This window comes from Monodelphis domestica, chromosome 1 (assembly GCF_027887165.1).
Source record: "Monodelphis domestica isolate mMonDom1 chromosome 1, mMonDom1.pri, whole genome shotgun sequence".
Taxonomy (NCBI): domain Eukaryota; kingdom Metazoa; phylum Chordata; class Mammalia; order Didelphimorphia; family Didelphidae; genus Monodelphis; species Monodelphis domestica.
The window spans coordinates 599,018,272-599,041,719 of NC_077227.1; the positions used below are offsets into that span (position 1 = coordinate 599,018,272).

The 23,448-nt window shown below is 36.3% G+C and overlaps 1 protein-coding gene across 1 annotated transcript in view; it reads right to left on the reverse strand.

The window, feature by feature from the left end:
- The window catches only part of ELP3 (elongator acetyltransferase complex subunit 3), a 100,649-nt gene extending 93,154 nt beyond the window's left edge, over positions 1–7,495 (reverse strand). Inside the window, exons 1-3 of the mRNA XM_007476526.3 lie at positions 7,397–7,495; positions 4,557–4,656; positions 1,124–1,262 (exon numbers count right to left, since the gene is read on the reverse strand). Coding sequence (XP_007476588.1) covers positions 1,124–1,262; positions 4,557–4,656; positions 7,397–7,415 — 258 coding nt within the window. The 5' untranslated portion in view covers positions 7,416–7,495. The remainder of the gene's footprint in view (positions 1–1,123; positions 1,263–4,556; positions 4,657–7,396) is intronic.
- Between the last annotated feature and the right edge of the window lie 15,953 nt (positions 7,496–23,448).

Genomic DNA, 23,448 nt, shown 5'->3' on the forward strand with positions numbered 1-23,448 from the left:
TAAATCAAAGAGCTACTGTAAAATGCAAGAATGACAAAATGGGAAATCTATAAGTGTACTCTCCAAACTAAGTCCTACCTACATAAGGATTCTGAAAAGGAGGAAAAAGAAGGGAGGACATTCCAGGCTTTGGAAATTCAACATTTCTAAAACAGAACACATTAACCCCTTCTCACCCCTCGTCTTTCTAAACTTCCCCATATGATTGATCATGTGGTTTAATGGGTATATGATTGGGGATTTTTACTTTAAATGATCCCTCTATTGCAAATATTAATAATATGGAAATAGGTTTTGAACAATGATACATGTATAACCCAGTGGAATTGTTCATCAGCTCAAGGATGGGGTAGGGAAAGAACATGAATCATGTAACCAAGGAAAAATACTCTAAATAAATAAATTAATTGAAATAAAATAAAATAAACTTCCCCATTACCATCACTATTTCCCACCAAGCTAATCTCCTGGATTTTTCTCTCTGTAACATCTTCCTGCAGAATTGCATCAACTTTGAAGCTCATACTTACTTAATACTCCCTGGCCCTGTGTCCCCTTTCTCCCTGTGATTAGAGAGTTCCTCCCATATCCTCCATTTAAGGAGGGAGCCCAGGGAAGCTAACTCAGATGCAGGTGTTTATCATGCCCCCATGCTGGGTGCCCCTGCTCACCCTACTTTCAGATTTTTATGTGTTGTCTCCTCCATTCCTACTGCTCCTTGGAGACAGGGACTTTTTCTTATTTTTCTTAGCACAGTGCCTGGCACATAGTATGAGTTTAATTTGGGGGATGATGCTGAGGTAAGACAGCAATACTTTGTACATTCCCACTTTTATTTAAAATACTTTCCTAATCTTTTCTTCTTTACTCATCAAAAGTTTATTCATTCTTCAAGGCTCACATTAAGGTTTTTCCCACCTATCTCAACTTGTCTCTCTCTCCTCTGAACATTTATAATACTCACTCTGTACCACTCATTTGACATTATATTTTCTGTGTGAATAGTTATCTTTTTTTAGCAACACAATAGCAATTTACAATGGAAATAGCACATGTACTAAATTTTAATGATGATCAAGCTCAGGTCAAGATCAAGTTACTAGTTTAAAAAGCTATCACTTACCCCACTGGCAGTTCTGATTGGTTTTGCTTTTAACTTGGGCACCAAGATTTTACGATACTGAGGTGGGACTGCAGCAATGATATCCACCAGACGAGGCTGGGCTGAAAGGCCATATTTGGCAGCTGTTCTGGTTTTCACTCTTAAAAAAAAAAGAAAGAATCATTTGGCATTAAAAGGATCATTCTAATTCCTAGGGAGGTTACCAAAATGATTAAGGTGGTTGTAGGCAAAGTATACTTATTAATTACATGCATCCTTTTCCATCCAGCAAATGGAAACGATGGCTTCAATTACTCAATATTTAGAGAACTGGAGTCAACACTCCTGAATGCTGCCCTTCTCAGGTGTTATAGGGAAGTTAAACAGAAGAGATCTAACTAACTAACTAACTGTTTATGTTTTATATATATATATGCATATATATATAAACAGGTTTATTAGCTAAAGGGACAAGGGAATGGAAAGGGAATCAGGGAGTAACTTATTTTACTAACCCACCCAGATATTAAAATCTTAGCCTTTCTAAATAACCTTAATCTAACAAAATAAAAGGATAATTAAAGATAAAGGGGATTAGTAAAGTCCATAGGGCCCAGATTCTCACAACACCAAAGTCCTTGGTTGGGTCACACAGCTGTCTCAAGATGAGTCCTCACAAGGTTCAAGAAGGGAGGAAGATCACACACACCCACACTATCCACCAGTGTGGGGGGATCACTCACTCAACCTCTCCTTAAAGATGATCCAATTCCCAGGCAGCTCCAAAGTTGGGTTCCTTCAGAGAGCCACTTCCATACACCCTCTCTGTCTGCTTCCCAAAGAGAGAGAGTCAGTCGCCAGTTTTCCAACTGCCTTAGAATGCTGACTCAATCCTTACTCTGTGGAATCTTGGTGTGAAGGCTGTCAGCCAGCTTTGCTATATTCCCTTGCTACAGTCACCCCCTTTGCACAAAGCCAAAATTGTATTAAAAACACTATTTTGGCATTTGTGCACTTAATATACTTATATATTCCTTAAACTAAAAATTCTACTCAAAATAATAAACAACCTACACTCAACTATCCTATCCTATCTAATACTATCCTATTCTAGGGATTTAATCAAGGAAAGGAAAAGGGGGAAAGTATACAATGAACAATTACAAAGTTCAAAATGCAGATCAAACATATGTAAAAGCAAAACAAGTAAATAACATCAAAAGCAAAAGATAAACACAAATACCTGCAAAACGATAAAATCATAAAACACTACTCTTATCAACTAATACAGAAAATTCTACTACTACTGCAATGAATAAATATCAAACTTAGAGAAAAAATTTTTTTGAAAAATACAATGAACACAACATTGCATAAGCTATTCAAAAAATTAAACCAAACAATCAAACTCACTTATGCAAAATACATTTAACAATGAATAAAATTAAACATAAGTGATCTATTACATAAATTTTACATATGTATATACATATAATACATACATGCAATTAGGTCTCATTGTTTTGGAAGACACCAACAATTCTAAAACACTAATTCCAGATGCCAACAACTTTTGCTCTAGTTCCACATGAATTATAGACAAAATATTATTTCTGGACAATAAGAATCAAGGAAAGATCTTTTCCTGGAGTTACATACCCCAAAACAGACATTTTAAATGTCTCCTATCCAAATTAAATTCTAGGATCAACACTGTCAATCAATGAGTATTAAGAACTCACTGGGGACTTAAAAAAAAAAGACAAAAACATGAACTCTGACCACAAGGAGCTCTCATTCTAATGTGGGAGACAAGTCACAAACAAGTATGTATGTGTGTGTTTGTGCGTGTGTGTTTATATATGAAAGAAACAAATAGTGGAAGTGAGAGGTAATCTTAAAGGATAGGCATAAGTTGGGGGGCAGAGAAGAAGAGTTCTAGGAAAAGCCTCTTGCAGAAGGAGGAATTTCAACTTCATCTTGAAGGAAGTCTGAAGGCAGTAGGAAGGAGGGAGAACTAGACAGCCAGTGTATAGGAAAGGAGATAGAAATGGGTAAAAACATGTGTGACCCTGGTGTCCATGGATTATGGAGTATAAGGATGAGAGTAAAGCATAAGAAGAATGGAAAGGTAAAAAGATTTCAGAGTTTGAAAAGCAAAATGGAGGCTTTTATACTTGATCCTCAAGGAAACAGCGAGCCACTGTAGGTTCCTGAGTATGGAGTGTAATATAGTCAGAACTACTCTGCAGGAAGATCTTTGGCAGCTAAATAGAGTGGGGAGAGAGGCAAGGGGAACAACCAGCAGGTCATTGCAATAATCTAGTTCTAGTATGTGGCGATAAAGACCTGCACCAGAGTGGCAGCTTATCATGAAATGAAAGGGATTTATATGACAGAGGCTGTGAAAGTCAAAACAAGAAATAGCAAGTGATTGGATATGTGGGGTGAATGTGAGTGAGGAGCTGAGGATAACAGTAATGAGGTTGAAAGCCTGAGAAACCAAAAAGATGGTGACACACTTGACCAGTAAAAGGGAAAATGGGAAAAGAAAAGAGTTTAGTAAGTTGTTTGGAACATGCTGAGTTTAAGAAGTTTTGAGGACCTCCAGTTTGAGATCCATTAAGCAGTTGGTAATATGAGACTTGAAGTCAAGAAAGCAGTTAGGGCTGGATAAATAGATTTGTGAATCATCTTTGTAAAGGTAAAAAATGAACCTATTAGAGCTGATGAAATCAACAAATAAGATAGTATAGAGAAGAGGACATAAGAGAGAGCCTTGGGGGATACCCACAGTTGCTGGGTATGAGCTAGATTCAGTAAAGGACACTGAAGAGCTTTTAGACAAGGAGAACCAGGAGAAAGTAGTGTCATGAAAACTTAGAGAGGAGAAATTACATAAGAGTTGAAAGTGTCAAAAGCTGCAGAAAGATCAAGAACGACGAGAATTAAGAAATGGTCAATAGATTTGGTATTTAATTGATCATTAGCAACTTTGAAGAGAATCGTTTCAGTTGAATGATAAGGTCAGAAACTAGCCTGCAAAGGGTTTAGAAGAGAGTGAGATGAAGTGTAATGTAATGTTAGTTAAGAAATGTTTACTATGCAAGTGATATGGGGGTGGAAGAGTAAAGGATGAGTGCTGAGGAAAAACTGGTGGAGGAGAAAGAGTGAAAAAGTTGAAAATGTCAGAAAGAGGGAATAGTAGCTCAGGGCAGGATTATGAGCATAAGTGAAAAGGTTAATTTTAGAAAGGAAGGAAAGGTGGGTACAGATACATATTTTTTGAGGTTGAGAGTATAGCAGGAAGGAAACCTAAATTTCTAAGACTTTAATATGACATATTACAAAGTCAGTTTTTAAAAACTATATTAACAGTTCTGCAATCTCAATTAAGATTTTAAAAAACAAGATTTTTTTTCTTAAGGGCACTAAAAAAATAAATACCACTTACTTATTTAGATCGATATCTTTTCCCTGCTCATGAGCTTCAATTAGTTGTTTTATAACATCACCAATGGTTAATATCATCAGCTCAGCTGGGCTGAGATCTCCTGAAAAAAAATCAGTATTCAAAAAAAATATTATATTGTACAGACTTTTAAAAGCTTATAGAGATTATAGCTTATAGTTTTTCTATGATTATTGATCTAATTCTACAAAATTAAAAGCTCAAAACAAAACTTTTATCCTTAGCCATCTTACTATTCTGATCATGGATTTTTTACATTTCAATAAAAATGAAGCTGATTTTATCTACAATTTAAATAAGGAATGGCTGTATATTATTTCCACAGCTATCTTTTAAGGTATTTAACTACAGGATGGAAGTAACCATGAAGAACAGAAGAAACATAAAGATCTATTTTATGGTAGCAAGGGCAGAGCTGTTGTATTATTATTAAACATACAATGCCAGTATAAATGAGCTAGTATAAAATGGATTTAATCCAAAATGTTATCATGATGATGAACAGTTAATGTTGTAGGATTGGTGGAAAGAACTGGGAATGTTTAATCTGGAGAAGAGAAGACTGAGAGGGGACATGATATAGCTGTTCTTAAATATCTGAAAAGCTGTCAAGTAAGAGGGATCAGGCTCATTCTGTCTGGGCCCAGAGAGCAAAAATAAAGCAAGGGGCAGAAGTTTTATAGAGAAATTTTAGGGCAAAAGGAAAAATTTCCTAACAACAGAAGTATTCAAAAATAAAATAGGCCACTTCTGGAGGTGGTAGGTTCATAGTTATTCAACATTTACTGAGCAAAGGCTGATTGGCCATTTGTCAATCATGCAGTATTTGGGCTTTTTTAAAAAGCAGAATGGGACTACATGGCTGCTGATAACTACTTCCCATTCTGAAATTCTGTGATAATAGGAATGAGTCTCTTCTCACTCAAAGCAGAAAAGGATGGAAAATGACAGAAAATGGCATAAATCTGTGGAGGATGTTTTCAAAGTTCTTGCCCTCAGGGAAGAAATGGGTATAATTAAACTTCCCCTTTCTCCCCAATAACTGCCTCTTTTCCTGAACTACTATAGTATACATGATGCAGATAGGTGACCCAGTGGACAGATCATGGGGCTTAGAGTTAAGAATACTTGAGTTCAAATTCTGTCTCAGGAATTTACTAGCTGGACAAGTCATTTAACACTGCCTCAGTTACCTCATCTGTAAAATGGGGACAATAATAGTACCTACTTCTTAGGGGCTATGATGAGGACTGAAAAACTGGGAAAGAACACATTTCAAACCTTTAAGCACTATAAAATGCTAGCTATTACTACTCATTATACTGCTTTTCAACTGGTCACAATAACAAGTTTATAGTTACTATGTCATGTCCCTATTTGCAAAGTTTTGTGCTTAGTGTAGGATAGAATGACAAAAAAAGCACCAATATTTGTTCTAGTGAAGTTTATATCTGCAAAGAAGTAAATATATGGGAACTTAAGGAAAGAGAAAGCACTAATAACTGTGGAAATCAGTGGTTTGGAGCCTACTGAAGGCTGAGCTGAGTCTGAGTCTTGAGGGAAGCTGGGGTAGGTTGAGGTGGTCAATAGATGGAAAGAATTGTTCATGGAGACTTGCGCTGAGATATTTGTAGTTGCATGAAAAATTTCAAGGGTGAAATTCTTAGAAGTAAGATAAGCTCTTCTAATGTAATAATGAAGACAAATGTGAATAGCATGGAGCATTTAAAATAATGAGTACATGTTATGCCTTTTAAAATACATTCACATTTTCTTTAAAATACATTCACACATTCTTATTTTACAAATCAGGAAACAGACACAGTAAGGTTATGAGTTGTCCAAAGTTTACAGCTAAGTTGTGAATGAACCAGAACACAGATTCCAATTTCCTGACTCATCTTAATTCAATATACTTTCTCTCCAAAAAAAAAAAAGGCTAGACGAAAATAGAATTACATTTTTCTCTTTCAGGTCCTTGTTGTGGAAAGGAAACAGAGTTTGGTGAAATACAAGGTGCCCCCAAAAGACAGTACAGTTTTAAGCTATCACAATTTTAAAGGTTTAATAGCTTTAAAGTGTTCTTAAGACTTTGGGGGGACAACCTGTATTTACTGAGAAATATCGTAGTTGTGGAAAAACAGAACCCAGGTATGGATTCTTTACCTGCTGTCCAAATTCTTAGTTTCCTTCCAAAACTTGAGGTATTGACTCCTTTTCTCTAACATACAATCAGGACTACATTCCTCCCAAGGTTATGAGAAAGGGGGTGAGGATGAGCCCGGAGTGGGTCGTTCTAACGGGAGGAGAGTATAAGTGAATTTAATTGACCAGTAGCTTTACATGATAATTTCCCCCAAAACATTTCACTGAAATAAAATACTGTCCAGAATGAGACCATATTATCCTCAAAGTCAGATTATTCTAAGAGATCTTAACCTACAGGTGTGCAGATTTTAACTCTTTACCAAAGCTGGTATTTCCTGCTGCAGCCTCTGAACATCAGTGGAAAACCCACGAGCCCCAGGATAACCGATTACAGGGGCGCACACACATGACTACAGATACACACACACTCAGGTCGACATAGTCCAGGGCATACGAATACACAGAAACAGTGCCTGGACACCTACCGATACATACAAATTCACTGACGGTCACACACCATCACTGACAGACTCTCACACACCCTGACGGACTCACACATACACAAAGAAAGGGCGAACAAGATGCAGTCCATAAAGGCTTCTTGGGGGTGCTAAGAAGGGCTTTCCCAAGAACAAAAAGGCAGACCCTCCAGAACATATCTTTTTCTTCCGCACCTTTCCGTTTTTGCTTCATGTTGTCAACGCGCGAGAGGGAGAAGACACTCAAGGCAGAGAGTATGTCGACTTCCGCTTGTAATCGGCAAGTAACGAACTCTGTCGCGAAACTACTGTAAAATCGCCGTAAAGCGGAGCGGCACTTTCTCACGTGTCCTCCCCCGCCACCCATTTAGTCACTAGAGCGCAAATGCACATAGTCGCGCAGAGCTTCAGCTTGGAAAAGGGGTGAGACAGAGAAAAGGGATATCTTTGGTCATTTAGCACCGATTAGCTGCAGGAAATTGTGGTATTTACCTGGGTGGAGGAAGGTGAGGGAAAGGGTTGGGTCCAGGTTGCCTGCAACTTTCGTGATAGAGAGTGTCCCCAAATTCCCAATCCTAGTTAAGAACTTCGCTAAGACTTTTGATTTCCCACAGAAGGAAAACATTTCTTGATCACATAGCTGAGTGGGGATTTTATTGGAGAAGTAGCCTCTAAATGATCATTCTATTGCAAATATTAATAATATGGAAATAGGTCTTGGTCAATGATACATGTAAAACCCAGTTGAATTGCTCGTTGGCTACTGAAGCGGGGAGGGAAAGAATATGAATCGTGTAACCATGGAAAAATATTCTAAATTAAATAAATTTAAAATTAAAAAGTAATTACTTTCCTATGTATTTTATCTTATGCATTTAATATGATTCTGAGAAGAAGCCTATAGACAATACATGAGCCTGGGAAAACCAAGGCAGGACACCAAAATCAAAGAGGAACCAGCAATTCAGTAACTTTGGATTCAAAGAACCTCCTAACAAGTGGACAGTAATGGAATCAAGCAACAGTCTACTAAAACTCAACCACATACAAACCAGAAAGATCTCCCAAATGGAAAAAGAGAATCCAGAAACTCATGGAAGAAAATAATTTATTAAGAACTAGAATTGGACAAGGAAAAGCTAATGTCTTCCTAAGACAACAAGAAAATAATAAAGCAAAATCCAAAGAATGAAATAAGAGAAGGGAATATCAAACATGAAAACTGGAAATGGAAAATAGATCAAGGAAAGAAATATAAGAATAATCAGACTCCCAGAAAGTTAGAAATCATTTAAGGAAAACTGCCTAGAAATTCTTGAACCAGAGGGTAAAATAGAAATTGAAAGAATTCACTGATCACCACTGCAAAGAAACCCCAAGATGAAAATGCACAGGTATAACATTACTAAGGTTTGTAGCTCCAAGTATATAAAATGTTATGTGGCAGAACTAGAACTTACATCCCCCCAACTCAACATTAAAAATATAACTCATAGTTGGCACATGCACATTAAGGTAGGACAAAGTGACATGGCAGTTTTTGACTTCCAGAATGGATTGATAGAAGCCACTCTTCATGGCCTTTGACCTGACAGCCTGGCATAATTACATGCCTGGATGTCAAAGCACATGACCCAGAATGTCCAATCAAAAGTCAAGTAGGTGAGAGATAAGAGCCAGGATAAGCAGGAACTGGAGTGCTCTCTGCTATGTTTTAACTTGTGGAAGAATCTCTTTTGCTGGTAAAAAGTCCCAGTGTATTTATCTATGTAAGCCATCTTTGGCAAGCAGTGCAGGGCAGGGGGAAGTGTGCAGCACTAGACCAGCAGGGACCACACCAGGCTGGGAATCCAGGAACTAAGACTTGCAACATTAAAAAGCATCTGCCTAAAACCACAAGCAAATAGTATTTATAATGAGAATAAGCTAGAAGCCTTCCCGATAAGATCAGACATGAAATTAAGGATGCCCAATACCTCCAATTCTATATAACATAATATAGAAATGCTAGCAATAGCAATAAGAGAAGAAAAAGAAATTGAAGGAATCAGGATGGACAAAATAAAACTATCTCTGTTTGCAGATGATATGATGGTATATGTAGAAAATCTTACAGATTCAACTAAAAAATTAGTTGAAACTATCCATAATTTTAGCTAAGTAGCAGGATATAAAACAAACCCACATAAATCATCATTTTTATATAGTACTAACAAAGTCCTGTTAGAAAAGATAGAAAAAGATACTTCATTTAAAATAATCACAGATAGAATAAAAAATCTGGGAGTATATCTGCCAAAATAAAAGAACTACATGAACATAATTGTAAAGCACTTTTTACACAAATAAAGTAATATCTGAGTAATTGGAGAAATATCCATTGTTCATGGATGGGTTGAGCCAATATAGTTAATAATAATAAAATAACAACCCTGCCTAAAGCAATCTACTTATTCAATTCTATCCCAATTACATTGCATATATATATATATATATACATATATATATATATATACACACACACACACACATATATAATTGCATTAGAGAAAAATAGCAAAATCATTTGGTAGAACAAAAGATCAAGAATTTCAAAAGACTTTTTTTAAATATAAAGGAAGGAGCTCTAGCAAAAGCAGATTTTAAATTGTTTTATAAAGCAGTAATTATCAAAACTATCTAGTACTGGCTAAGAAATAGAAAGGTAGATCAATGGAACAATAGATGTATAACAAATAGCAGTAGAAAATTATAGTTACCTTCTACAGTCAAATGTTGCTATTTGATGGTTTCAGAACTTGTCAAATTTGGTATTTGACACATTTTGACGAGAAAAAATTGTTCCAGTATCCAACATTTGCTTGGCATTTGATGCACTTTCTAGAACTTATTGACATTGTGATCTTGGGAAGCATTCCTGTTCTAGCTAAAACAAAGGATCATGTATTAATTTAGGAGCATAAAGAAGAGTTCAACATTGAGGAGGTGCAAGAACTTCAAAAGGAGCAGCAATAGCTGGCATGGGGTGTGTGAGTTTTCTTCAGGTGAGAAGGAGACAAAGAGGATTTTCCCACTTCATTAATCAAGGAAATACATGAAAAATGAGTGGAAGTGCAAAACTTGGTTGAAAAATTTCACCTGGATAAAACTTCAAAAAGCAGAATTATAAATTTGCTAAATGACTAGATCATTTCCCACTTTAGAGGAATTTTGAAATGCAGACAAAAGCAAATATCCTTGCATATATTTCTTATGAAGCTTACATTTGGTGAATCTCAAACAAGATTCAGTGGTGTTAAGGAACAGAAAAAAGAAAGAACTCCAGAAGGATAGTTACCCTCAGATATTATGAAAGGGGATTCCTTTTCCAGACAATAACATTTCTCCTCTCCACCATTCTCATAAACTATAAAGTCCTCTCAATACAGGTAAAGTTAAGTTAAAATTACTTTATTTAGTCTATTGCTTATTTATGCCTATTATTAATGTTTACTTAGTAAACTACAACTCCATTCATGCATATAATGCCTCATAAAATCTGGGTTTTCTGGGTGTCTGGAATGGATTAATTCAATTTAAATTATTCATTATTGGAAAATTTCATTTGCTACTTAATCTTTTTGTTACTAACCTGACTTCTAGAATGAATTAATGACAAATACCAAGATATCATTGTTTTTGACAAAAGCATAGATATAGGTTTTGGGGATAAGAAATCACTATTTGGTAAAAACTAGTGGGACAACTGGAAAGAAGCTTGCAGAAACTAGGTATAGACCAATATCTTACACCATTTTAAGATAAGATCAAAATGGATACATCATCTAGATGCAAAAGGAGATATCAAAGGTAAATTAGAACAGAGAGCAGAAGTATAAAAAAAAAGTTGAAAGTCAAAAAGTAGACTGGAAGGAAAAATAAATGAAAAATAACCTGACTATAAAGCGCTAATCTGAAGAAAGGTGAACTCAAGATAAACAAAAGAAGATAATGACTTTAAAACATCTCCATGCAAAGCCTCAAAGAAAAATGCTAAGTATGGTAGGGGAGTAATGGGATCATAGATTTAGAAGTAAAAGTAAAGGACCCTTAGAGGTTATCAAACAGAATCCTCTCTGCTAAGAGTCATCAAAGACCACGCTGTTTGATATGGTCACATGTGGAAACCAGGGACTGCAAAGCAGCCCTCAGGAAGAATGGAAACACCCACTGAAACCCCCCTAAGTGACTTTCCTGATTAACATCACCTTATTATTGGAATTACTATGATTATTATTCTTACTTAGCCCCAGGAAAAGTAGATGAGAAAAACATGCTTGCAGGGTTAATATACATGTCCCACTCTGTCCCCCCAGAATATTACCAGGAGATCCCATTTATAAAATTAAACCTAAAGATTCTTATATACTCACTTAGATAAGACCCTCTTTTCTGGGCATAAAAACTTCTGGCAAATATGTGTCATCTTGATTCTTCCCTCTAGCCCTGCACTTAGCAATAATGTTTTGTTGACTATTTCCTTAGGCCTCACATCTGTTGTTTAAGTTCTATGGAAACACATATGTTGAGAATGAAATTGTGCACCAAGTAGATGTGTGATTATGAAGGTATAAAATAAAGCTAAGCCTCAGTCAAGGGGGAGCAGTTTATCCTGTGAAACCTGTGCTGCAGGTTGAATAGAAAGCTGTGACCTATTCATCATTCTGCTGACACTGCCCCACCTCCAAGACCCCATCCCCTGTGGGAGGATGGACCATCCCACAGCACCTCTCATTTTTCATTGAGGAAACTGAGACTCACTTAATTGCCCAGATTCACACATGCAGCAAGGGGCACTTAAAATATGAACAAAAGCCCAATTTCTTTCCCCTATGCAATTCTTCCTTTAAGTTTTCTGTGGGGGTGACAGCACACCCATAGGTTAACAACCCCAAACACAAAGGAAAGAGGGTTTGTGAATGGGAAAGGGCACATAAAAGGAAAGCATTAGAATTCACCATTCCAGTTGAAATTAATCTGATGAAAAGATCAAGGCTGACAACTATAACTAGAAGAGAAGACCCTCGATTGATAGTTTGGGAAGCTATAGAGGCTGCTTTTATAGAAAGAAATAGTCATATGAAAAAAAAAAAAGTTTGCCAGAAACAGAGAAGAGATATTTAAATGGAGAAAGAGGATTTTGTGCATTTGTGTTTACAGATATCAATGAATAACTTTTAAACAGCATGGGAGTTTGGCCCAGACTCTAGGTTTTACTCATTCAAATACTTGGAAATAAATATCTTTATATTTTTAACATTTAGATTTATTATTTATCTTTAATATTCCTTTCTTTTGAAAATTTGAATTTCAAATTCTCCACCTTCTTCCTGATATTTCCCATACCTGTTGAGAAGGTAAGTAATATATTAATCATACAAATGAAATCATGTAAACATTTTCATATTATCCATGGTTTTTAAAAAGCAAGAAAAAGAAAGTAAAAAAATTATAGTTCAATTTGCATTTCGTTTATCAATTCTCCCTCTAGAAGTGGAAAGTATTTTTTCACCATGAATCCTTTAGAATTCTCTTAGATCATTGTGATGATCAGAGTAGCCAATTATTTTACACTTGATCATCATTCCAAATTGTTCTCCAAAATGGTTGGATCAGTCCACTACTCTACCAGCACTTCTTTAGTATAGTTATTTCTGTTCCTCCCCTGTCTATACTCCCCAGTATTTGTCATTTCTGATAAGTATGGGGTAGTACTTCAGTTGTTTTAATTTGTATTTCTCTAATCAATATGACTATAAGTACTTTTGATTTCTTCTGAAAACTTCCCATTTGTATCCTTTAATTATTCATGGATTGGGGAATAGCTCTTATTTTTGTAAATTTGCCTTAGTTCTATATATATTTGAGAAATGAGGTCCCTTTTCAGAAAAAACTTGCTGTAAACTTTTTACTATTACTGCATTTTTATGATACTTTTTAGTAAAATATATTTTCCCTGATTAATCTTTCTAATTAGGTCTTTTTTTTTTGCTTTAATGAGATCACAATTGCTATCCCTGCCTTTTTTACTTTAGCTGTAGCATAATAGATTCTGCTCTAGCTTTTAACTCTATGTGTGTCTTTCTAATTCTGTTCCTTTTTATATGAGAAAATTTTCTTCATTCTATCTCTCTCCTCTTCCTTCTCTTAGTTATTAGGATATTATTAAGATTTGGGTTTTGTTAAATTAATTTTATAGATAAGAAATAAAGAAGCTGTCTTAAGCTCAATTTGGAATCTGGAGAAGGGCTGGTGCAAAAATTCTGTGGAATGTTAGAGTCTGTGGAGATTAACTAACATTTTAGGCCATTACTCCTGGATGCTGAGAGAGTGACAGGCTGCTCTTTGCTCTCTTACTTTTTGGAGCTTGGTGAGAGAGCAAGCTAACCTCTTGAGTTTCTTGGTGTTTTTCCTGTGACAATTTGGGAAATACCAGGATCTGAGTTCAGTGACTATCTGGCTATGTTTGGAGAGTTATTCATCTCTGAGAAGAAAAACAGAAGATCTTTTCTCTGAGCTCTGTGGAAAACCTAGAGTCAAGGCTGAGCTTTGACCAGGGTTCAGTCAGACTTGCTCTTGCTAACTCTTTGATATTTTGGAGACAATTTATTACTTATAAGGATTTAAGAATAGATTCTTTAGACAAGGAAGTATGTTTTTAGTCAGTTTAAGGAGAGAATGTAATCTGGATCTGAAGAAACGTTTTGCAGCATCAGAGGTAGGTAGCATTAGATAGAATTCCCTTAGAGTTAGAAATCCTTTTTAAATCCCTATACCCTTTACCAAATCTTATACTATTAATAAAAGTTTATATATATATATATATATATATATGTATATATATATATATATATACATATATATATATATATATATATATATATATTAGTCTCCATAGTATTTTCCTCACACAAGACCCAGAAGTCAAAGCTCATAGCTACCAGACTAGCCAGTTGGATTTTACCTCACTACAACAACTTAAGGATACTTTTGGATACCTCTACCAAAAGTATCAAACAGTTTCAATATCATCTTTACACTGTGTATCTCTCTTTCTCATTCCTTCATTTTTTAGGGAAGATCATTACAACAGAATTGATAGGGTCTTTTATAATAATTAGTAGGATAACAGAGAAAAGTCTAGAGCAACCTAGGTGTTTCTTCTTCTGATTGACTATCAATAACATAGTCAGAATTCAGATTATAAATCACTTGAGCCTTCCTTTCTGAAGCCCTCTTAACTACAACCAAAATGTGTGATTTGAGTCACAAGATAAAGGTTCCCAGGCAATAGAAGTACTTTTCAGGCATGGGGAGTTGCCATTAGTGTTTAAATTGATGATATTTGACCTTTATGTTCACTAAGTTTCTCTGGAAAGTGGGTGATGGGTGGGGTTACAAAGGTAAAAATGATTAAGACAAAAGACAAAAAATTGACCTTTAGACAATTTCTCCAGGATGTGTGTAGAGGATAAAGTTTACATGGGGAAGGAACTGAAAAGGGAATTATTAAATCTATCTTAAATCTTAATAAAATAATTAAAATCAATTTTCAGTTTTATGATTGTATGATTCTGACTGTGGTTTCATGATATTTGAATTATTCTTTCCTGACTATTTGAAGTATTTTCTCCTTGACCTGGAAGTTCTAGAATTTGCTTATATGATTTCTGAGAGTTTTCATTTTGAAATCTCTTTTAGATGTTGATTTGTAGGTTCTTTTCATTTCTATTTTATACTCAGTCTTTAAGATATTGGGAAATTTACTCTAAAGTATAGGCTCTTTTCTTTGATAATTGCTTTCAAGTAATTTAATCTTTCTTAAATTACCTCTCTTCAATCTATTTATTGGGTCAATCATTTTTCCAATGAAATATTTCACATTTTCTATTTTTTTCATTCTTTTGATTTTGTTTTATTATTTCTTGACATCTCACGGAATCATTAGCTTCCACTTACTTAATTCTAATTTTTAAGAGAAATTATTTTCTTTGGTGAGATTCTGTACTTCTTTATCCATTTGGCCAATTTTACTTTTTAAGAGGTCCTTTTCAATGGATTTTTGTACCATTTTTTTCCCATTTGGACAATACTGTTTTTTTAAGGTATTCTTTTATTCAGTTTTTTAATTCTTCTTTTGCCAAATTGTCAATTCTTTTCATAATTTTCTTACTTCATTCTCATTTATTGTCCCAATTTTTCCTCTGTCACTCATCTCTTTCTTTAATCTTCCAAGAATTCTTGTTGGGTTGGATTCCAATCAGCATTTTTCTTTGAGGCTTTTTGGGTAACTATTTTCACATTATTGTCTTCTTTTAATTTTATGTCTTTGTCTTCCCAACCACCATAGTAGCTTTTTATGGTGATATTCTTTGTTTGTTGTTTTCTCCTTTTCTCAGTCTATTTTATGACTTTGAACTTTATGTTAAAGTCGGACTCTGCTCACCGAGGGTTGGTGTAGGATTCCAGGTATGAACTAATCATGAAAGTATTAAAAATGTATTCAAAAGCTGACTCTTATGAGCAATATACTCATGCACCAGATTTATGGATAGAATTCTTATATTTCACATGATTGATTTTTGATACTTGAAATAAAGTGGAACTCTAATCTTATGGTATTCTGACCCCTCCCCAAAGTTAAATGAACATTTGGGCTGGGCACTGATGTCTACATTGTCTTAGTCTCCACCTCCTTGATCTTGTGATTGATAACCAAGCCAATGTTAAATTCTCTACCATGTCACATGTTTGATTAACTACCTCCCATTCCCATTCTTTGAATCTGCAAAAACAAAACAAAACAAAATAAAACTGGGTTCATGTGTAGTTCTCTCTCTCAATTCCAACAGAGGAGCAACACAGACTGAATGCCATGCTGTTGAACCCTTTGTCTCTGTGTCTTTCTTCTCCCCTTATGTTCCTCCTCTCTTAATCTTTAAACCCTTCCACCCATATTTCATCAGTCCCCAGCCTCCCTTTCAGGTGGTCACCCACAAAGGATTATTATTGTGTAGCCACTAGACAGTCAGTTGGGGAGGCACTATCCCAAGTTGCAGACTTTTTTTTGCTGCTATTTTCAGAACTAATTCTGAGGGCTATAAGTTTTGGTGCTTCTCAGATGGTATGATCCTGGGAGAAGGATGGTCACTTCTCTCCTGGAAGAAAGAAAGAAAGAAAGAAAGAAAGAAAGAAAGAAAGAAAGAAAGAAAGAAAGAAAGAAAGAAAGAAAGAAAGAAAGAAAGAAAGAAAGAAAGAAAGAAAGAAAGAAAGAAAGAAAGAAAGAAAGAAAGAAAGGAAGGAAGGAAGGAAGGAAGGAAGGAAGGAAGGAAGGAAGGAAGGAAGGAAGGAAGAAAGAAAGAAAGAAAGAAAGAAAGAAAGAAAGAAAGAAAGAAAGAAAGAAAGAAAGAAAGAAAGAAAGAAAGAAAGAAAGAAAGAAAGAAAGAAGGAAAGAAAGGAAAGAAAGGAAAGAAGGAAAGAAAGAGAATTTGCAAAAGAGAGTGTTTGCAAAGAGGGACCTTGATGCATCAACAGAACTAAAAGGGCCTATTCTAGAGGGTAGGGAAGATATCAGAACAGGAACAGTGAGGCAGTTGGGGGCTGTTGGTTCCTGTCCTTGTAGTAGTTGGAGAGGTAACTTCCTATGGCTTGGTCTGTTTGAGCCAAGTGGGAGTTTGCCTACCTGTTCCCTGGAAGCTGAAAGTTCCTGTTATCTTGCTATCCTGGTATACTGGTGTGAGATCCTATCAACTCTGTTTCCACATTTATCATCTACCTGTGTTCCTGTGTCCTGAGTGTTTCCTGACATTTAAAAAGAAAACTGCCAGCAACCCAGTAAAGCCTGTCTGTGGGAAAAGCCTGAAGCCATCTTGGGTTAAGGCCTAAGAAGGTGAACTCACCAAGAGTTCAAATCTATCATATTGACAAACTATAAACTTGTCCAACATTAATTTGGAGGACCAGTTAGGTCAGATAGCTATTCAGTGGGGTTTTATAAGTAGAGAGTGTAGAGAAAGGCAGCTGGAAGACTTTGAAGAAGGCTTCTCCTGAGGCCCATAGAAAAGGTGGGAGGAATATCCAGAATTTAAAGAATAGGGATTCCTTTGTTTCTGGTCCTCCCATCCTTTTTCATTTGAATGATAATAAGCCTTATTTTTATTGTTTTTAATCTTGGTCAACTAGTCAGATAGTGTTCTGGGCCTATAAGTTGCCTGTTGGGCCTATCCTCTCAGTAGTGTATCCAAATTTGATACATCACTTATACAACCTTTCCATCCATATGTTAGGGGTAAAATTAGGGTTGTTGACTGAATATATTATACTAGCGGTCTCCAGGGATTAAAATTCAATCCCAATAAAATACTCAGGTCAGTTTGGTTGCATTAAAGTCCAGCAGTCTGTGAGGGAGGGGTGTTGGAGTTTGGGATTCCCTGACCTCTGAAGACTTTTGATGGGATTAAGTTCAGCTGGATTGGGCTAGATGTGCCCTAAGGCCAAAACCTCCTGGAAAGCTGGAGCAATATGGAGGGTCTCAGCCACTGTGACCAGTCTGCCTGCTCTTTGCTCCCTCTTCAGCTCCTTTCTCGCTGCCTGTGTTTGACACTCTGAGCCTGGCACAGCTCAGCCTGCAAGGTACTCCCTCTAGACCGGCGCCTTTGCCCACCCAGAGGTTCCTGTTGTCACTAGAGGCTTAGCACTTTAGGTAGGGGGGAGGGGTCCTGGGACCTTCCTTTTGCCTTCCCCTTAAACCTGAGTGTTCTTGGATTCCAGCTTTTAGGGGTGTACCTCTTGGATTCAGTCCAGCAGGAGGATTCCTTTGCTCTGTCCTGTTGTTAGGTTTGATTTTCAGTCCCCTGGGAGCATTCAGTTTGTGATCGGTAAGGAAGGGTTTTCAGAGGTCTGAACTTCTGCTGCTTCTAAGCCGCCATCTTGACTCTGCCTCCCCTCAAGTCAGTTTGGGATGTTTATGGTGGTTTAATTACAATAGAAGGAAGAAATTAAGAAGAAGAGAGAGAGGAAAAGGAATTGGACTGCTCTAGCAAGCCAGATAGGAGTTCAGAGGCCTAGGCCAAGGGGCCTTCTCAATCTAGTTCGGCTTCCTGCCACGAGGCCTCCTCCAAGATGAGGGACCTCCTAGTAGGATAGCACTTTAGGAGGTAAAGGAAAAGAGGAATCAGCCTAAACCACTCACCAAGCATGCTAAGAACACCACCACAAGCTCCCAATGCTGAAAAAAACCCATGTCTCCAAGAGCGAGAGGAAGTGACGTGAAATATATAAACCGTTCTTTACATCACTTCCTGAATCTCACATGTAGCTTAAGCTTGATTTAGGACAGCCCAGGGGGTCTTTCAGTTGTTTCTGATTTGTCACTTGCTAGCACATTTCTGTCATAGGCCATACTATACATAGTATGTAACCCCAAAATGCATGTGAGGTTTGAAAACCTAAATAGTCTTTCTTTTTCAGGAATGTTCAATCTAAGTCCCAAATTCTGAAGATCTAAAAAGGTAAGGGAAGGTTGTTAAAGGGGTAAGAGGAGATAATGTAAGGGGGGAAAAAAGGACAGGACTGAGAAGCAGAAACCTCTTTGGTTTGTGTTCTGAACATTATATGTATACACCCAGCCCCTCTCCCTCCCCCCACCCTACTGCACCTTTAGCTTCCTTTCTGGTCCTTAGGTTTTCCATCTGTCAATTTGAAAGATAGTCCACAATCATAGGAAAAAGAGTCCCTATTCCTGATCAATACATCTTTTTTTACCTTAGACCATGATTGCTTTTGCTTTCTTGATTACTATATCACATTGTTTAGTTGTTTTGATGGCAAACTCTAAATAGTTTCTGAAACTGTGAAGGGTTCCTGGACCTCCTCCTGCATCTGAGGACTGCCTGCCAGGGCTTACCTTGATGAACCTAGACTAGCTTCACATTTTATTGAAAACTAGACTTCCACATTCTAGTGGGAAATAGGTGGTTTAGTTCATAAGGTCCTGAATTTTAGGTCAAAAGGTCTGAATTTTAAATCTTGAAAAGAGGCAGAGCCAAGATGGCAAAGTAGAAGCAGGGAAAGCTCAAACCATCATGAGTATCCTTTCCAAACAATCTTAAAATAATGCCACAAAACGAATACAGGAGTGAAAGAACCAACAAGGAGTTGGAGTGAGGTGGCTTTCATGTAGATAACAACTTGAAAGGTAAGCAGAGAGTGTTTGTTTCACTGGGGTGAGAGGGAAACACAGCCAGTAGGAGGCTACACTAAGGAGTACAGCATAAGCCAACAGTAAGGGCCCCTGCCCCACATCTACCATTCCAGGTTCTGAACCTGGGCCCAAGCCAACATATGGACTCTGAGACCCTGCCCAAGCCAATAGCAGTGCAACCCCATGCATACCTCATAAAGTTCCAAGCCTCAGCCTACTCTTACAGTAAGGACCAGAATCCCAGAGTGAGGCAGTTCTACTGAACACCTGATCTACGTAAGCCCAGAGCCAGGCTAGGAGCCCCAACCCAAGTTTATAATGAAGAATTGAATCCTAACTTGAGGAAACCTGTGCAACATTCCTGGTCTGTTAAGCCCAAAGTAAGGCCCTGATTCCCAGGACACTGACCTGTGGGATCCCAAACCCAGCTAGCTCAAGGTGGAGTTATAAGCCCCAGGGCAAGGAAATCTATAGTGTGACTGACCTAATCAAGCCCAGAGTAAGATCAAAAGCCTCTGCCCAAGCCTGAAGCTAGACTTTGAGCTCAAGCATAAGGTAGCTTATAGAGCTCTAAGCTCTGCAATCTATAAGCAGACTCAGGGGGTGTTTCAATGAGCAGTCAGAGGTGACTGTCAGAGCTCATAATACCACCTTGGAAGAACTGAAACTTGCAGAAATCCAGAAATAGATCTAAGAGTAGCATCAAGTAAGAACTTGGGTTTAAGAGAATACCCTCTCTAACCTGAGAAGAGGGCCCAACTTGAAGATAAAAGTGACAATCAAGAAAAAAAGACTTAGAAAATGAGAAAACATTTAAAAAAACCAAACTACTGAAAATTTTATGAAGACAGAGCAAGTCACAGACACAAAAGTAGACAGTGAAAGCAAAGCAAACACATGCAAAGCTTCAAAGAAAAATGTGAATTGGTCTCAGATTCTGGAAGAGCTCAAAAATAATTTCAAAAATAAATTAAAAGAGGCAGAAGGGAAATGGGGAAAAGAAATGAAAGAAATGCAAGAAGATATGGGCCAAATGAAAAAGGAGACTCAAAAGCACATGGAAGAAAATCATTACTTAAAATTAGAATTGGGCAACTAGAAGCTAATGATTTGTTGAAGCATTAAGAAACAATAAAACAAAATTAAAAGAACAACAACAAAAAAAAAACAGAAGAAAATGTGAAATATCTCATTGAAAAAACTAACCTGGACAATAGATCCAGGAGAGACATTTTAAAAATAATGGTAAAAAAAATCCTGGACATTATAATAGAAGAAAATATCAAAGAGAATCACCCTGCTGTTCTTGAATAAGAGAGTAAAATAGAAATTGAAATAATACACATATCATCTCCAGAAAAAAAATACCCAAATGACAACTCTCAGGAATATTATAGCTAAATTCAAGAGCCCCAAATCCAAGGAGAAAATACTGAAAGTAGTCAGAAATGAACAATTCAAATACCATGGGGCTACAGTCAGGATGACATAGATTGGAAGATGTGGAATATGATATTTTAGAAGATGAAAGATCTAGTTTTACAACCCAGAATCACCTATACAGCAAAAGTGAGTATATTCTTTCATGGGGGAAAATGGTCATTTGATAAAAATAGAAGATTTCTAAGCATTCCTGATAAAAATATTGGAACTAGACAGAAAATTTGACATCCAAACATAAGACCCAAGAGAAGCCTAAAAAGGTAATTGAGAAAGAGAAAATTAAAGGAACTCAATAGGGTTAAACTGTATGTATTCCTACATGGAGAGAGAATATTTGTAATTCTTAAAAATCTTTTTATCAATATAAGAGCATTTAGGTGTATATATACATATATAGACATAGGGTATGGGAGTAAGTGGATTAGGATGACATGATATGCAAAAAAATCAAGGATCAAAAAGAGGATTGCACTGAGAGAAAAGGGAAGGAAGAAGTGGAATGTAGTAAATCATCTCTTCTAAGGAGGAATGAGAAATATTACAATGGAAGAGAGGATGAGAGAGATGACATGCAATGCTTAAACCTTACTCTCATTGTAACTGACTCAGGGAGGAAATCACAACCAATACTCACTTGGGTATAGAATCCTATCTTATCCTATGGAGAAGTAGGAGGGGAATAAGACATGGTTGAAGAGGGAAGATCATAGAAGGGATGGGGAAGTAGGAGAGATGATTAAAAGCAAAACATCTATGAGGAGGGACAGAGTGAAAGGAAAAAGAACAGGCTCAAAAGGGGAAAATAAGATGGAAGGGAATACACATATGGTGATCATATTTGTGAATATGAGTGGGATGAATTCACCCATAAAACAGAAGTGGTTAGTATTGAGGATTTAAAAAAAGAATCCTAGTACATGATGTTTACAAGAAATACATGTGAGGTAGGAAGACACATACATAGTAAAGGTAAGGGACTGGAGCAGATTTTATCATGCATCATTTGAAGAAAAAAAAAGCAGGAAGCAGGAGTAGCAATCATTATCTCTGAAAAAGCTCAAGCAAAAATAGATCTGTTTAAAAGAGATAAAGAAGGAAATTACTTTTTGCTAAAGGGTACTACAAACAATGAAGTAATGTCAATACTAAACATATCTGCACCAAATGGTATAGCTTCCAAATTTTTAAAGGTTAAATTAAATGAGCTTCAGGAGGAAATAGACAATAAAACTATACTAGTGGGGGACCTCAACTTTCCCCTCTCAGATCTAGATAAATCAAACCAAAAAATAAACAAGAAAGAAGTAAAGGAAGTGAATTAAATTTTAGAAAAATTAGAAATAATTTCACTCTGGAGAGAATTAAATGTGATTAGAAAGGAATATATCCTCTTTTTAGCAGTATATTGTTCCTAAACAAAAATTGACCATGTATTAGGACATTAAAAACTTCACAACCAAATGCAGAAAATGCAGTAATAATAAATACATCCCTTCCAGATTAGAATGTAATAAAATTATAATCAATAATGCTTTATGGAAAGACAAATAAAAATTCATTGGAAAATAAATGAGGGTGAAGTAATGAGTATAAACTGAGATGGATCAATGTTGTTATCCACCAAGGGAGCTGGTTATAAGTACCACAGTCCCCTTTAGTGAAGTAAGTCAGATTGGGCCTTAAAATGCTAGGGTCGGAGTGCAAACCAGACTTTCAAACTTGGATAACACTTCTTCTCAGTCAGAAATGATAGAATAGACAAATCTTCTTTAAGTGGGTTTCTTCTGTGGAAAAGGTACTTCCAAAGGAATTTCAAAGGTTTTCCTTCTCTCACAAACAGGCTTAGATAGAAAGGCTCAGCAGTGAGCAGGCTCCTTCCTCTCTGGCTTCAAGACAGGAAGAGAGTGAAGTGAATGTTGCACCTTCAAAACTCTTCCTCCTCCCCCCCCCTGCATTCCAGAATCCTTTCTTCAGAGTTCCTATCATGTGCCCATGCTAGCCTCTTGAAGATAACCTTCAACTTCACTTAAACTCACTCTTATTTTTATAATTCTATTCTTACATGGGTCAAAGAACAAATTATAGGAAAATCATTAATTTCATTAATGAGAATGACATTGAGGATACAACATATCAAAATTTATGGGAAATAGTCAAAGCAACACTTAGGGGATAATTTCTAAACATTTATATCAATAATAGATAAAATGCAGATCAATGGATTGGATACACAACTGAAAAAAACTAGAACACATAAAAACCCCCAATTAAAAACTAAATTGGAAATCCTAAAAATTAAAGGAGAAATTTATAAAATTGAAAGCAAGAGAAACATTAATAAATAAGGCTATGAAAAAAACAAATAAAATAGGTAGAGCATTGGTTAATTTTATTAAAACAAAGAAGAAAATCAAATAATCAGGATCAAAAAGGAAAAGGGTGAACTCACCACCAATGAAGAGAAAATTAAAGCAATCATTAGGAGCTATTTTGTCCAATTATATGCCAATAAATCTGACAATCTAAGGGAAAAGGATGAATATTTACAAAAAATACAAATTGC